The sequence below is a fragment of the Strix aluco genome, chromosome 2 (genome assembly GCF_031877795.1).
Source record: "Strix aluco isolate bStrAlu1 chromosome 2, bStrAlu1.hap1, whole genome shotgun sequence".
NCBI lineage: Eukaryota > Metazoa > Chordata > Aves > Strigiformes > Strigidae > Strix > Strix aluco.
The window spans coordinates 5,387,366-5,404,247 of NC_133932.1; the positions used below are offsets into that span (position 1 = coordinate 5,387,366).

The 16,882-nt window shown below is 51.0% G+C and overlaps 1 protein-coding gene across 3 annotated transcripts; it reads right to left on the reverse strand.

Moving 5' to 3' along the window:
- Positions 1-2,221: 2,221 nt before the first annotated feature.
- POPDC2 (popeye domain cAMP effector 2) lies at positions 2,222-14,522 on the reverse strand. Of its 3 annotated transcripts, none has more exons than XM_074808813.1 (4): positions 13,978-14,522; positions 11,489-11,597; positions 7,707-8,214; positions 2,222-2,676 (listed from the first exon to the last, which is right to left on the reverse strand). In XM_074808813.1, exons 1-3 carry the CDS (start codon positions 14,520-14,522, stop codon positions 7,753-7,755), a joined length of 1,116 nt encoding a protein of 371 aa, XP_074664914.1. In that variant the 3' UTR covers positions 2,222-2,676; positions 7,707-7,752. The 3 variants fall into 3 exon arrangements, with proteins under 3 accessions (XP_074664914.1, XP_074664933.1, XP_074664925.1); XM_074808832.1 differs by having other exon boundaries at positions 7,845-8,214; positions 13,978-14,513; XM_074808824.1 differs by lacking the exon at positions 2,222-2,676 and adding an exon at positions 5,581-6,146.
- Positions 14,523-16,882: the final 2,360 nt, after the last annotated feature.

Below are 16,882 nucleotides of genomic sequence, written 5' to 3' on the forward strand. Positions count from 1 at the left end.
TGTGAAAGGTGAGAGGTATTATTTTTCCTCATCAAGGGGAAATGGTGTGTTTCAGGTTTGGCACAGGAAGGGGTCATTCTTCCCTTCCAGAGGGGAAGCTCCCTAGTCCCATCTACAAGACACTTTCAGAGTGAGACCCTACTGATTTCATGTTAGCACTCCTGCTAAGTAATCAGAATGGATCTCCTTCCCTGACAGTCCTGGAGCAAGTCTTCCAGCTGTTGGCTTGTTCTCTTTGAAGCTCACATTTGAAGCGAAACAGGCACCAGGAGCACGGCACTGCTCTTGCATCCAATTTTGCACGGCTTTTACCAACTGCCCAGAACAGAAGGTAATAGGAGGAGGACGGAGCATTGTAGCTACAGGGCCACCTAACACAACTCAGTCCCAGGAACTCAGCACAGCCTTTCAGACCTGAAAAAGTAGTCTGGAAAGAATTGGTGAAAGATTACAATATGAGACGCACGTACACAGAAACAGGCCTCACCCAGCCACAGCTTTTCCACCACTTTGATGCATATGCAAATTAGAGATGAGACAAGTCTCTCATCACTTCTGCTCACAAATCACATCTTCTATGGACCATTTTCTCTGGTTCCCTGGACTGGCTTCAGTGGGTGATAGAGAAGTGCACTGGGAACACCATGGTCAGGAGAGAGGGGCTTGCTAAAGGCATCTCTGCCACAAAGAAGCCTTAGTCGTTTGGCATGAGCTGTCACTACTGCTCCACCAGTGTCACTGCAGAGCTAGCTCCTGCTTTCAGCTCACATCAAAGCTTTTGGGCCCTGCCATGTGGCTGTTTGGACAGCCAGCTAACAAATACCATCTCCACCATACGCTCAGGAGGGGGTTAGAGCTGGGCTCTGACAACCTGACAGACATCCAGGTTAGTTGGTGCCATGACTGAAGAATTTCCAGGGAGCTTCTTGCTGAAGACTGGAATATAACCTCAGCAGGCATCTGTGAAGTGTAATTCAGCCCAGCCCGGTCCACTACTTCAGGCAGGTGTATAAAGCACCATGACAGATGGAAGCAGCTCCATTGTGCATTTCCTGCAGGTTCCTTTGCAGAAAGGACCCCAGCAGCTCTTGTGTTAATTTGCTGGAGACATTTCTCAGCTGTGAAGGGCAACGGGGTCAGGCTGCAGCAAGAATGCAGCAGCAGAGCAGGGCAACAACCATTAGCAGGATGATCCCCAGGCCTGGGGCAGCCCCATTCTCCTGCCTTGGGGTGACAGCAAAGGCGAGCAGTGTGAGGAGCTGTGTGTTCCAAGGATCCCACATACCCACTACTTCAGAAGCCCCTCCAGACCTCCAGAGTCTGGCAAGAGCAACACAGGGCACAGATCTCACCTGGCTGAGACTTGTAAGACACACCAGAGCAGCCTCTGGGCCACAGCCCCTGTGTGAGCAGTGCAAGCCCAGGCTGACACAAAGCCAGCTGTGCACACAGAATGGCCGTGCCCCTGCGTGTCTGTGCCAAGAGTCACTGAAGAGCAGCCTGCCCCGTGCGTGCTGATGGAGGGACTGATGCTCCTCGCTCCTTCCCTGGCTATCTGTCCTGGAGAGGCTCCTACCCTCACCACCAGCCTGGTTGCACCAGGCTCTGTGGGACAGAGGATTCCTCCACCAGTACCACCATCTCCAATTCCCTGACAGAGGAAATAGCTGGGGAAGTTCATCAGCCAACGCCTGTTGCAGTTGGAAGAGGCCTTCCATCTCCACAGTATTTTCATCTAAGATATTGCACTTCTCCCTACCAGTGACCGCTCACGCCAGAGATGTTTTGTACTCACTCATTTCATCACTCGGCATGTGCACCCTGAGGTCATCCCCCATTGAGCACACACAAAAAAAAAAGGGTTAAGGGTTCAGGCTCTCCTTGTTTACACCTGCCCCCAGTCCCAGCTCCTCCCTTTTCTTATTCCAGATGAATCAACTCAAATAACCGACCTTTCACCAGAAGTCGGTAACTTCTTTGAGAGGTGGTGCTTGTCATAAATGAGAAATCCTAACCCCTGGAAAAGTAATTTCTTGGCTTACTAGAGTGGATGCCCAGTGAGATGCATGCTATCAAATCTCCATATTATGCTCTCCATTGCAAGCCCATTACCAAAGCCATCAGGCATCCCATTTTCCCCTGCCCTTTCCCCTCCGTGCCTTGAGATCACCTCCAATCTTTCAAACGGTGTTATCTCCCTCTCCAAATCCTCAAACGCCAGTAGTTTCATCTCTGACTTTAATGGGAATCATTAAATCAAAGGGAACACAGATTCTGCGAGCAGGCTGGTATCACTTGCAGCGATATCGGTGTACCTTGGTATCAGAGCTGCCAACACACCTCAGAGGGGCAGGACTAGAAAACAAACCGTGGGAGCACACTGGGGCAGGCAGCTCTGGTGAACAGCCATGGGGCGGGAGGTGCTGGAGTGTCACACCGCAATCTCACGCATGTGCTTCACGTGCTCCTGAGTGTACACGTCTGCAGGCAGACGAATCAGTGCGTGCTGAAGAGTGTTTCTCTGGTCAGAAACCTGTGTGAGCATACAGTCCCTTGGAGGGGCTTCGGGATCAAAACAGCCTGTTGTTCCCTAGAGTTCAGGGGTCTGAGTGGGAGCCAGAGGGGCTCGTCCTTTGCAGGGAGGGTGGGGAGAACTCCGGAGAAGGTTTCCAGAGGCTGCAGAATGAAAAAAATGGAGAAGGGAGGAAAATGAAAGCAGGGGAAGGGGGGAGAGAATGAGAGAGAATACCATTATTATCACAGGAATAAATCTTACTTCCAAACTTTTCCAAGACACAAACCCCATGGATCCCACTGTTACCTGTCCTTCTCCCCTCCCCTCCTAAATTAGCATGCAAAACTATGTAATTGTTCAACATGGGATAAATAAGAAAATGGGATTACACAGCCATCCTGTGACAGCAAAAACAAACCCCTCCAAAGCACCTTCTGTGATACCGGTGAAACGAAGCCCACAGCTCCTTTGATTTTTGCTCTCAAAGCAGGTATAAAATGATTCCTACCGACTTAGATACCAAATTAGAGGCCATCAAGCATTCAGCCATCCATCCACCTCACCCACCAAATAGAAAGCCAGCCCCGAGATGTAACTGTACAAAACTAGTTAGTGACAGCTCCACATCTTGCAAGCGCTTGGTAGCAACAAACAAATGCGATATAAAAAGGGGAAAAAACAGGTGGCTTTTGGTTGTTTGAATTTTCATGCAAGGAATAAGGTTTAGTTTGCTATGGAGCACTGAGCTTTACAGCAATACGCTGTTAAAGCAAGTTTTGAACAGAACCTCTGAACCTGCCTCTTTTAAACAGGCGGCCTGTAAGTTCTTGAAGTATCTCTCCTCCTCAGGGAAAGAATGTGCTCATCAGTAGGATGTCACAGTCTGCCTTGCTCATAAACAGACTAGAAACTCTTTCAAGGAACTAGAAAAGAACAGTAGGCCAATATATCTCCCAGGAATATTTTCTTTTGCATGATCTTTGTAGCACTTTGGGCAATCAACAATTGCCCTCCTGCACTGTAGTATTGCCATTGTAGTGACAGAAAATGAAAAGGAGCATGATCCATAGAAGCACTTCAGCACGGGGAATTTAGGGAGCTGGAAGGTGATTACCCAGGTTGGCAGGTGCTGGGGAAGGAGGTGAGAGCACAGACCAGGGGAAAGCCCCAGGGTAGCCTGCTACCTGAAGTAGATATTGCTCTCTTCAAACAATGACACTGCAGGGAATACCCCTGTTTATAATGGATGTTTTCACCACTTACAAGGGAAAAGTTATGAAAGGCTGTGGATGTTGTCTACCTTGACTTTAGTAAGGCCTTTGACACCGTTTCCCACAGCATTCTCCTGGTGAAACTGGCTGCTTGTGGCTTGGATGGGCACACGCTTTGCTGGGTAAAAAACTGGCTGGATGGCCGGGCCCAAAGAGTTGTGGTGAATGGAGTTAAATCCAGTTGGCGGCCGGTCACGAGTGGTGTCCCCCAGGGCTCGGTTTTGGGGCCACTCCTGTTTAACATCTTTACTGATGACCTAGACGAGGGGATCGAGTGCACCCTCAGTAAGTTTGCAGATGACACCAAGTTGGGTGGGAGTGTTGATCTGCTCGAGGGTAGGGAGGCTCTGCAGAGAGACCTGGACAGGCTGGAGCGATGGGCTGAGGCCAACTGGAGGAGTTTCAATAAGGCCAAATGCCGGGTGCTGCACTTGGGCCACAACAACCCCCAGCAGCGCTACAGGCTTGGGGAGGAGTGGCTGGAGAGCTGCCAGTCAGAGAGGGACCTGGGGGTGTTGATTGACAGCTGGCTGAACAGGAGCCAGCAGTGTGCCCAGGTGGCCAAGAAGGCCAATGGCATCCTGGCTTGTATCAGCACTAGCGTGGCCAGCAGGGACAGGGAAGGGATCTTACCCCTGGACTCGGCACTGGTGAGGCCGCACCTCGATGACTGGGTTCAGTTTTGGGCCCCTCACTACAAAAAGGCCATTGAATGACTCGAGCGTGTCCAGAGAAGGGCAACGGAGCTGGTGCAGGGTCTGGAGCACAGGTCTGATGGGGAGCGGCTGAGGGAACTGGGGGGGTTTAGTCTGGAGAAGAGGAGGCTGAGGGGAGACCTCATGGCCCTCTACAACTCCCTGAAAGGAGGGTGCAGAGAGGGGGGATGAGTCTCTTGACCCAAGGAACAAGTGCCAGGACAAGAGGGAATGGCCTCAAGCTGCACCAGGGCAGGGTCAGACTGGCTCTTAGGAAGTATTTCTTTGCAGAAGGGGTTGTTGGGCGTTGGAATGGGCTGCCCAGGGCAGGGGGGGAGTCCCCATCCCTGGAGGGGTTGAAGAGTCGGGTTGACCCAGCACTGAGGGATCTGGTGGAGTTGAGAATGGTCAGTGTGAGGTTAATGTTGGACTGGAGGATCTTCAAGGTCTTTTCTAACCTTGATGATTCTGTGATTCTGCTTTCCTGGACCATAGCAGACCTGCTCACACCATCCACTGAGCTGTGACAAGTGCCTGGCCAGAAGGGAAAATTGTCACCCCTCTGTATCACTAATTTTTGTGGTTAGGGGCCCAAGTTGCTGTGGAGTACTGTCTGCATGTGACAATTGCCCTTGTGCTGCTGGGATGGGGTGTGATTAGGATACCCAAGTGGTGAGCAGAGTAACAAGGAAGCACTCATTCCACTGTTATGCACACGCTAAACAGAGTTTGTGTTTCCTTGTCTAATTAGCTTAGAAATTAAAATACTACACTGGCTCTTGTCTCCAGCCTGACAGACAAGGAAGATCATCCTCCTCTCACCCCAAATATCAGCCTCTCAAACATTTGGGCTTTTATCACACATCTCTACTGCAAGTATCAGCACACCTGATACTGCCTCATTCACAAGATCTAGAAAGACAAAAGCTCCCAGCTTCCAACATGTTTTAGAAGGACTGTGTGAAAGAAAGAACAGCTTTGTGCTGTGTTGCACAAGCTTTCCCCATCACACATATACACACACACCTCTTGTGTGTATGTTCACAGTATTGACTCATCACCAGAAATGAGTAGAAATGAATCAAAAAAAGTGACAGTTCCTTGCCTCCTTCCTTTTTTAATTGCATTTGAAATTCTGATTTTATTGAGCTTCATCAACTAGGAGAATTCTGCCAATGACCTGAGAATGGATATCCTTCTGCTGAGAAGACAAAATACAAGCAAAGCATAGACAAAGTGACTTCACCACATTTACAACACTATCTGCATTCATTTCTGATTGCGTGTATTCGACAGACATGCCTGACAGTTCGGAGGATAGCTGTCTCATAAGGGATTCAATGTTCCTGCCTCTCCAAGTAAGGACTGAAAAAGCTGCAAATTCATATCTCCGGCAATCTACCAAAAAACCCTAGGGACTTCACATTCCTAAGACTTCTAAGCTAGAAAACAAATGAGGATTTTTGTTTTCTTTTTCGCTCTGTGCTGCCTTTTTTCAAAAAAATTCCCCAAACCTAGGCAAAACTCTTGCTGACTTTTTATTCGATTCAAGCAAAACTAAATATACTTCTTACTTCCTTGTCCAGTTTCTTCACATCCCAGATTTTAAGTTTGGAGGCATGAAATCAGTACAGGAACAGGCACGTGACTCAGCTCAAAGCAGAACTGTACAAAACAGGAAGATCTTGCAGTTCCACTGTTTTCAAAAACTAAGAATAGCAACTGGATGAAGCAGCGCGAGAGGCCTCTTCCACCAGAAGCCTACTGCAAACAGGAAGCCCTGTCTGACCCAGACATCCTTTCCATGCAGATTCTAAATAAAATTCAAAAATGCAGAGCCCCGAGGAAGGAGGGTCCCCTTGCCGTCACAGCGGTGAGGCTTGTGCACAAGCACTGCAGGGTAGGGGAGGTTACTGCCAACGTGTCAGGGCTGATGCCAGCAGCCAGGGTGTCCCCTTCACGCTCCCTGCCAGTGAGCCCACAGCCATTTGCAGCCCAGAAGCAGAGCCAAGCAGGCACAGGGAAGACCAGAGTGTGATGGTTCACCATGTTTAAGGATTCCTGCTGGAAAACAGTCTCCCCAGGTGCAGCTCGGCCCCGCAACTTCCTCCCTGCCACACACACTCAACTGGGACACACGCAGCAGTCACTTCTAGGACACAAATCCCAGTCCCAGGCTTGGCGGGTGGTAGCTGGGTTACAGAAAGCAGGGGGCAGCAGCAGAAATGTACATTTTGGGGTCTGCAGCTGGCGTGCAGCAGCTGGCGTGCAGCGGCTGGCTAAAAGTAGCTCAGTGTGGAATTTCTCTCTTGGCCACTTGGATCTGAATTTCAAGCACGAGCCACCCTTCTATCTATTTCTGTTCACGTGCGTTGCTCCTCTGCCCCAGCATCCGCCAGGCCCGGGAATTTTTCCCTTGCAGAGTAAGCTGGCATTTTGGAAGAGAACATCTCATTCCCACTCACCGGAAAGTAGTTTGGGGCACATTAAAACAAGATTTAGCCTGTCAGTCCACCCAGGGTGATTGGAGGCAAGAGCTATACCACACAGGGCAGCTTTTTCAGTACCTCACTGTTCTGGCTGAGACGAAGCTCAGTAGACACAAGGAGGACAAAGCAAATACTGGGATGAGCTGTGGCGGGCAGAGGGAGGAAGGACTCTGAGCTTTCTCCCCCTGCCCAGACCGAGCACTTGCAGGGTGAACAGCAACTCCTCGCTCTCAATCTGCTGTAAACCCTGGAGCTGTTTCTACCCCTGTCAGCATCTCCTGGGTTGTCTGCTCTCTCACCTGCAGACATCTTCCTCAGCTCAATACTGGAGTATCTCCAGGCACAGCTCTACCTCAGGGCAAGCCAGGTCATGCCCCGTGGGGTCTCTGCGGGCACTCGTGTACCACCCACCAGCCTGGACACCATTTCAGTTTCTCTGCCTTTCCTGAGGGATGGAGAGAGGGCAGGGCAGGGAAGAGCTTTCTATGCTCAGGTTACCGACCCTGCCACAGCATGGTGCAGCTGGTGCCTGGAGTTAAGCGTCTATCCTGCTACTTTTCCTTAAGAAAGGTCACAAAGCTTGAGCCCACCTCCTGGGATTCCTTGGGGCAGCAGGCAAAAAAAACGCTGCGGAGAAGCAAACCCACGGCAAAAGAGGGCAAAAGGCTGGGGGCCGCTGCTCTGCCTGGGCAGTTGCACCACGGGAAGGACTTGCTTCCGCAAGATGGGTACTTACGCGGGGGTCCCGCACAGGGTGAGGCGTGCCTATGCCAGGAGTGCCCTCACTTCATATATTCCCCTTCGCTCACATAGTCCATAAAAGACCCCGGCAACTCAGCAAAATCTTCCAAGACAAGACTGGTGGAGTCCTCACCCAGCAGGTCACTGTCGGGCCGGGATGCCCGAGGGCGCGGAGCTGACGGCGGTGGTGGCGGTGGCTGCGGAGGGGGCTCAGAGGCACCAGCCTGGCCAGAGGCAGGCGGTGGTGGCTCCTCGCAGTCCTCCGGCTCCCCCTCAGAGGAGGCTGGCCCGAGGACGTGGTAGAGGCTGGGCAAGCGGATGTCAAAGCGAAGGCCGAACTTGGCGAAGAGCTTCTCGTTGAGGGAGTAAAGCTTCTCCGAGATGTCATAGCCCAGGTGGGAGGAGAAGAGCCGGGCAATGTAGCGGTCCTTCCTCAGGAGGAGATACAGCTTCTTCCTCGGCCAAGTGATGAAGCTGCAGTCGGTCTCAGCTGTCAGCGTGACCTGTGGGGCAGGGAGGGAGCGGAGTAAGCCCCACCGCCTGGGCAGGGCTCACCCACCTCAGAGATGCACGCTTCTCTCCGGGGAAGGCCCCCTGCCCCTTTGATGCCTGCTCTCCTTGGAGACAGCAGGGCTGGAGAGCCAGACTGTCCAAGCTGAACAATGGGATAAATCCTTACCCACCTCTGTTTCTTCTCCCCAAGGAGCCGGAGACCAGGTTCTCCTATGTAATCAGTGGCATGTCCTTGTTTAACCTAGCCACATGGCTGGCTACATTTCACCCTCTCGCTTTCAGGTGATGCTCCCTGTTGACACCTGAGTGATGCAGCTCAAAGGAGCAGGGCAGCACAGACATCCTTATCCCTCTACAGAAATGCTACAGAGGGAGGCATTTCTTCATGCCCAGCCAGTCCAAGTTGCCAGCGGGTAGCCCTGTGGCAGGCTGCCAGCCCATCTGGCTGCAGAGTTGCACAACCCCTGCTCTGGGAAGGCCCTGGGTGCAGGAAGGGCCACCTGGAAGGCTTGCCTGGCCACCCTGCACCAGAGGGACATCCTGTCTTGCCAGCTCTGCTGGGCGCTGTAGGGCTGAATGGCCCTGAAGGATGTGCAGCACAGCTCAGCAAGAGAGGAAATAAAAGGGTTTTACTGTGTTTGTGTGTAGATAGGGAACTCATTTGAGGTTTTATTGGGTTGATTTTAGAAAATGTTACGTTTTGCTTTTGAGAACAGAGCCAATGCGAATGCAAACAGAGCCGTTTTTCTCCCTAGCTGTAAAACCAGACTATTAATAATAAAAAACATGACATAATACACGAGTGTATATTGTAATATATAAATATAATAATAAAATATAAGAAACACAGGAAGGCTCAAACTGCCTTAGGCCAAAGAACATCCGAGTGTAATGGAGACACCAGCATGTGAACAAGTGCCGGAGCCAAAATATCCTGGGGGCTCCCTTTCACTCTATATCCAGGGGTCTCCTTGGCCAGCCACCATGGCAGAGGGCCACTGGGAAGCTGAAAACGGCTTGGCTGCATGTGTGTGTCCTTGGGTTTGATATTCAATGCCACTGCCATGCAGGCAGCTGCCTTATGAAAGAAATATAGGAGATAAAACCTGAAAACTTTCCCAGGCTGAGGTGAGCAAGAGGAAGGGTCACAGGGAAACCAAAATGACTAGAATCTCATTTTCCTAACCAGCTTCTGGCACAGCGATCGAAAGCCTCTGCTTCTTGTGAGGGATTAAGTGAGATGTAATAAGAAAACCTGCCTCCTAACCAGGACAGATTTCGCTTATGAATCGCCCCCAGCACTGGCAGAGCCCATAATTCAGCCTTCTGGGGGAAAGTGCCAACCCTGAAACCCAAGTCCTTCAGGCACTGGGAGCCAGCAGTCCTGTGGGAAGAAGACACAGCCAAAGCAGAAAGCTCAAGAAAATCACCTCTCCTTGTAGACTAAGTCACGCTTCTGCCATTTTTCAGTGGGCTGACTTGAAACTGCTCAATCTAGAGAGCCATGGGGAAAACTCGGGCAAGAAAAACCTTCCATGTGCTCCTCCAGCAAAGTCCTAGAGTCAAACATGCACTTTTTTAACCAAATGATTGTGGTGCTAGGAATAAGGTTGAGACATGTTGCAGAGTTTTATTAACTACTCAGGTAAGAGGGACTAGTGGCTTAAACAGCTGCCAAAAGCAACACTTCACTGCGGCTAAGCACAGCAATCAAGGGTGATGTCCTGCCAGGAACATGGACTGGTCAAGCCTCACCTGCTAAAGGCTGCTACTTCTTCATGCTCCTCAGTAAGCAGACGTGGGTTTTCAGGCATTTCCATCACATGACTGCAGCCTTTCCCCACCTGGGACTCTACCTCCCCATCCTGGTGCCAGGCACAACCAACCTCCCTGACCAGCCCTGCCTTGCAGAGTGGGAGAGGGGCCAAGAGCATGGTGCTGGCAGGGCTGGTGCAGCCTGGCACCAGCTTGCTCCTGAGCCACCTCATGCACCGCAGAGAAAGACAGTTGGGAGGTCTGGGAACATTCAGTTTCAAAGAAATTAGCTCAGAAAATGCTGCAGAGGTCTTTGCAGGTTACATGCCATCCAGGTGGCCATTTCCCTGCCAGGAGCACCAAGCAGCCATCGTTCTCTCTGGTCGACTCTCAGGAAAATGCAGTTCAGGAGCTAGTAGCAATCTGCTGTCAGATTGAAGCTCTGTGCAAAACACAAGATACCCTCACCCCTAGTACAGCCATGCTGTTGTTGCCCTCTCTACCCCATTATCTTGGCCTGACATCCCTATTTCTTCTCACGAGCTGTGGCCCTGTGCCGCAGCCACACGGTCAGATACCTCCTGGAACTGTTCCTCTTGCAAGACCATAACCACTGGCGATGGCACAGCTTCCAGAAGCGACCACCACGACCCTTTCACACACAGGCCAAATTCAGACCCGAGGAAAAAAGATTTGGAGGGTTGCCCTGGTTTAACCAAGTCTGAATGTTGCTGCCCTCATGAGAAAGCATCATCATTCCCTCATGACTGTCCCACGCTCCCAAGGGATTAGCAAAATCCCTCCTCATATGCCCTAACCGACATATTCTAGATTGATTTCCTGACAGGGATCAGCCTGTCCTGGGATGTGAGTTAAAGGCAGACAGATGTGGACCTAAGTGATCTCCTCCAGAAGGAAAGCCAAACACATACTGTAGGGTGTTGACAGAAAGAGCAAAATCCTTTCAGTTGCAGTAAATAAGAATTTGTCTGGCCTCTCAGCAAAGGATTCTTCTGCTCAGAAAGAACCATATTTGGGTGTGAATCATCCTTTCTGCTTCTCCATCCCAAACACATCATCGTCAGAAACTTCTTTGAGGAACAGGATATATATGGATTTACATCCCTGCTGCATATTGCCATGATGCTGGAACGATGCACCCTGCTAGCAGCGTGTAGGGCAAATGCATCAACACAGGTACTAGGGAATGCTGTGCTGGCAGAAAGCCAGCAATCTGATAGCCCATCTCCCTGCTAAACTGGAAGGAGCACCACGTTCCACCCTCCCTGCTATCAGCTGGTAGTAGGAGCACGCATTGAGGTCTTCTGAGGAAGGTAGAAAAAAAAATCAACACACCTGATTGCCCCATCCTGTGGTGGCTAAAGCATGAGGAAGGGGAGGAAAGTGTTCCTTTGAATTGTATAATAAGCCCCCCTCCGTCCCCTTCTCAGACATGCAATGAAGCAGCAAGGAGCGAAGCTGGGCTGCTGTGGGGCTGCGTGGGGTTACCTGGAAAGTTCCTTCCTCAGAGGGTCGCAGCGACTCCCATTCTGGAGAGTCCAGGAACTGGTACGGAAAGACGTAGTGAAGGAATTGTCCGTCCTGGCTCACTCGGACCCTGCAGAGAGGACAAGTGAGGAGCACAGGCTTAGTCCACAAAACAGATCATCACACGAACCTGATCAGCTCACACAATGTGCAGGCAGCCGGTCCCGCCAGGGAGGAAAGGATTTCTCCTCATCTCACGTGTGTCTCATACCCTCTCCGGGCTGGCTGCAGATGCTCCAGTCTATGGGGCTGTCCATCCTCTCTCTGCGGAAAACAGTATCTGCTCCACTTCCCTATATTCCATCTGTTTTCTGTTTCCTGCTACAAAGCCAGCCCTCGCAGGTGCAATGCTTGATCCTAAACCAGGACTTCTCAGCCTGCAAGTCTGCTGCTGCTTTTCAGGTACTTTTAAGGCAGCCTGTGGCTCTTCGTACTTGCATCTTTTTCCTGTCCCCAGGGTTGCACGCAGGCATTCCCTGTCTTGATGCTGGGAAGCTGTTACACCCAGAACCCCCCAAAATCACACTGGCCATTGTTCCCGACACACCACACTGTGAGCTCCTGCTGCACATTACGATTCAATCTCTCTTGGCCTCCCAAGTATCCCTTTCCCCTACTTCTACTACAACTGCCTACCAATGTCAAGGTTGAACTTGCACCCAGCTCTGCTGTGGGAGCAGAGGAGAGCTGCACAGGCCTGGGGCAATGCCAGGGCACTCTGGAGCTCTACTCGTAGCGCTGCACCACCAGATTTGGGGTCTCTTGCCTCCCTATCACCATGTTCCCCCCGTTGTACGTTGCTCAAAGGCAATTCTTGCTTTCAGGAGTTACAAGCCTCAGTTCACCGTTGGCTTTCAGTCAGCTGGGAGTGCTGCCTGGAAGGGTCAGGGATAGCAAGGCAGGTTTCCTGATCTAGGCATGCTCTGCACTTCCAAGCCCCTTATTGTTCAGTTTAAGGGGGGGCACCACTATATTAGCAATGCTCTGCTGGGTCAGCAAGGACCTCACAAAGCAATAGAATGGCAGCAGGAAATGCAAATCAAATCCCATCTCCACAGAGCATCCTATACCAGCCAAGATGCACACTTCCCACTGCAAAAGAGCAGACAACTACCCCGCCAGCACTGGCTTACTGTTGCAGCACCTTCCTGTCCACCGAGCAGCATCAGATTATCCAGTGCAGGGCAAACCAGCACAGACTCTTCCCCACAAACGTGACTTGTGGATATGGTAAACTTTACAGCAAGCTGCTCAGCACAGACATCGGGTAAGGGGAAAGACACCTAATGGAAACATGTACCCAATTTCCTCCCAGTGCTTTGCCATTCAACACTGTTCAGTGGTCCCAGGATGCTCTTAACACATCCTAGAAAATGGACAAACACCAAGAAAAGGAAGTACAACCCTTCTTCTTTACACACCCCCCCTTCACCCTCACCAGAGAGGATGGACCACCGCAGTAAAACATGAGTCCCAGGTGATGCTGGGCTTGTCTTCTCAAAGGAAAACCTTTGTGACACACCCTACAGCTCAGCACTGCTCCCATTTACAGATCTCCTACCTTTCCCACTCTCACGCGACATTAGTGCCAAGTGCCTGGCAGCAGCTGGGAAGCCAATATCATTACTATTTGCATGCATTTGGATTTTGCAGCTCATTAAGAGCTATGCTTATAAAGGCATGCCACAGGATCTCAGGTGAACAAATGCCAACACTCCATCAGCACAGTTCACTCAATAATCAAACCCCCAGTGCGACTACCTAGAGGTCTCTGAGGTCCTCCTTGGTGGTCCAGAGGAAGGAACATCATGAATGCATGACAGCACAGGGAAAGAAAGCGGCCCGATGAGGCAGGATCCACCACAGGAAAGCGCTCTCTCTTTTTACAAAATGACTCTCAAAGTGAAAAATTTCAGAGCCCTGAGGGTTAATGTGTTGGAAACAGGGGTGGAACCTCTTCCTGAACACTTCTGGCCAGGGAGAGAAGGTGAACTGAGGACTTGGTGTACTGGGTGCACAGCCCTTCGCATCACAGAGGTATGTCTGGTACCCCCCGAGACCACAGGTCCAGGCACACTGCCTTCCTGCCTTGAGAAACACTCTCTCATGGCCAGTCTGCTCCCATCAGAAATAAGATCACTTTAAAATGACAGAGAAAGAGGTAACGATTCCCCAGCAGTATCACAGGCAAGGCTGAGCTGGCCGCTTCACCGCGCATAGCTTGATTCTGCAAACTGTTCCCTGAAATATTCTAACTTAGGAAAACAAAAGAAAACAAAAACAACCCCCAAAAGCAAATTACCCCCCTCCCCAACAAACAGGTGCATATCTCAAAGCCCTTTCAGAGGAAGGAAACAGTCCTCACCCCAGTTTCTAAGAGGGTGAAAATTCAATAATAAGCCACCGGGCTTTTGCTGTCAGACTTTGTCCAGAAACTGGAGAGCCCTTACCTGCCAGACAGCAGCAACGACAGGCGGTCAATGGGCGTCTTGCCCTCCACTGCATAATTCTGGTCTCTGACTAGTGACTGCACTTGCTCTTCGCAGCACTTCACAATTTCTTTGTAGACTTCCAGGGGCACCTGCAAGGGCAGGTACATGGTCTTGTAGAGGAGGTCAAACTCTTCCGGGATGGTGTCTCTGCGGAGCCGGTAAACCAGGTGAGCCAGCTGAAGCAAGCAGGCAAGGGCGAGCAGCATGTTCCAGACGAAGATATCCAGCCCGCAGGCGCTCAGCCAGCCCCACAGGGCATAGCAGAAGTAGCCTGGGGCCAGGAGGCCAAAGATATAGAGGGACCCAAAGATGCCGCTTCCCCCCATGTAACCCAGGAGGACGATGCAGCTGGCCAGGTGGTAGGCTGCTCCCTCCATAACCTCCTTCCAGGCATCACACACCGGAGGCTGGAGAACAGCCTGGTCCCAAGAAAGGCTGCTTGCACTCATCCTTCCCCACTCCCCACCCTCCCCGGCCTTCCTGTGCTCGGAAGGAATTGTCATACACAAAGGGTGCTGCAGAGGTCTGAAACCAGAGCTGCTGGGTAGCTGTTCCTCCTCCTCCTCTTGAGCGCTGGCAGGTCCCACAGCAGCGTGCTTCAGAGCGACATGTTAAAGCGCCGCCGAACGTTTTAGCACCCGAAAAAATCCCAAAAGGGCTCTTTTCTCCTCTTTGTGGCTCACAAACAAGCAGATGGCCCTCTCCTTAGCCACACCAGCGAGAAAAGGAGCTGGCAAACAAGAGGTGAAAAGAGCTCAGTCAAAGAAAGAGTAGAGGCCATTAGCTGTAAAACTCGCAGGCAGGACAGAGATCTCGTTGCGCTGCCTCTCTCGCCTGCCCTCCGGCAAATGGAAAGAGCGACCGTGAGAGAGCAGTGGAGGGAGCTGGTGTTGAGTGTGGAATGTGTATCACTTGGCAGCGGAAAGGAGAGAGACCCCAAATGGATAACCATGTTTGGAATTGAAATCCAAGGAGCAAAAGCAGCGAGGAGAACAGAGAGCAAGCATGCACCCGCTACTTAACATAACTCAGGCGCCCAGATAAGCCCGGCGCAGCGCGAGGCGGGGAAAGGAGAGGGGAAAACAACCAGCTTATCACACCCAGCTCCGGCCACGCGCGGGGCTCCACACCGCTCTGCGCTCCTGCAAGAGAGTGACTTTCGCCCAGCACAAAAAAGGAAAAATGTCACCCCCTTCTCCCGCTGCGACTTGTAGCAGTGGCAGGGACTTGGCAAAAGAGAGGCTGGCTCTCGAGAAATGCTTTCCAGGCCCTGCAGCACAGCCTCCCCTTGCTCCAGGGAGCTCCAACTCGTAGGGCATTTCAGACCAAGGGGCACAAGGTAAAGCTCTGCATGGACAGACAGTTGCGATGGGAAGGGATAAAGCTCGAGTAAACGAGGCACTGGGAGCCAGCTTCATCTGTCACAAAGGGGACTATCCTGCCTAAAACTTTGGGAGTGCAACACTTGGAAGCGTGCTTTGCGGGGAAATCCTAGTTCAGGGAGGATTCTCCCACCCTAGGATTCTCCCACCCCAATGGGCTCTGTTGGGAGGCATCCTTGGGAAACGTCATCTCACAGTTTTGCTTTTTTTACAGCTATTTGGAACCCCCCAGACCTTCATTTAGCACACAGAGGAAAGCAAACACTTTCTGCTGGGGTAACCCGGGACACAGGCACGAGAGGGACCCGCTGAGTTCAGTCTTCCGCGGTCAGCTACCGAAAAGATGCATAAATGCAATTTCTCCCCTGCTTCGAGTAACACAGTGGCAGGATCTGCCCCGCTGCCAGGAAGCAGTTGCATTTCAGGCATTGACGCAACCCGCACGGTCGGACGAGAGTCTGAAGTCAGCCTGCCTGGGTCAGTGGAGTAGAGGTAGGGTTTCAAGGGTGCTCATGTTTCAGGCCGAGCTTGCAGCTGCCCTGCCTGACATGCCATTCCCATTGGCACCATTCACTTAAAGACACAACTAGTTGCCTCTTCTACTAATAGTAGCTCTGGAGGAACACTGTCTACTGGGCGAGGCTGAAGCAAGCAATGCTTTATGGCAACCTGAAAGGATTCGTCACGGTCTTGGACCATCTATCTCTACAACAATTAGTCCACGTGCAGCGCGGAGCAGTACGGCTCCTAAGAGCAGCCAAGGCTGTGCCACCTTGACAGGTTTGCCATGAGGGAAGGAAACAAGACAAATTAAGCTTTGCACAGGGCGTGAGCACAATCCACTCAAGAAAGATGCTCTCTGTTAAGGGTGAAGTGAAACAGGGAATCTTGTCTCCAGTTGTCCCTTATTTAAGCAAAGAAATAAATCCTACTGACTGAAGCAGAACAAGGCTCAGCTGCAAGAGGTATGGGGAAATGAAGAACTTCATTTTTCTTGACCTTCTCTGCAAAGAGGGAAGGATGATCTTATAGTCAAAGCACTACAATAAAAATCTTGGGAGCCAAGTGCTGTTTTTCATACCATTGCCATGTACTTGGCTAGATGATCCCAACAACAACAGGTCTACCTTTAGGCCTCTGCAAAAAAAAAAAAAAAAAAAAAAAATCATTATAAGAGGCCCTCTTTCCAAGATAGGCTGACATTTGATATAATGGGGAGTTGGGATATCAAGATTGGGAACGCTTATGATACTTTATCTGATGCTTTACATCAGATCTGTGAGACAAAACTGAACTGCTATGAATAGCAATGTAGAGGAAGCGTTCCAAGAAGCAACGCTGCAATTTCTACCACCTTTCCGTACCACCAAAAAACTTTTGCAGCAACATCAAAGAAAGTAACAAAAAAAGTTCTTAATTTCACTCCTCAGTTAGGTAACTTCCTGAGCTAGAAAATACTCTGGAACACAAATGTTAATGAC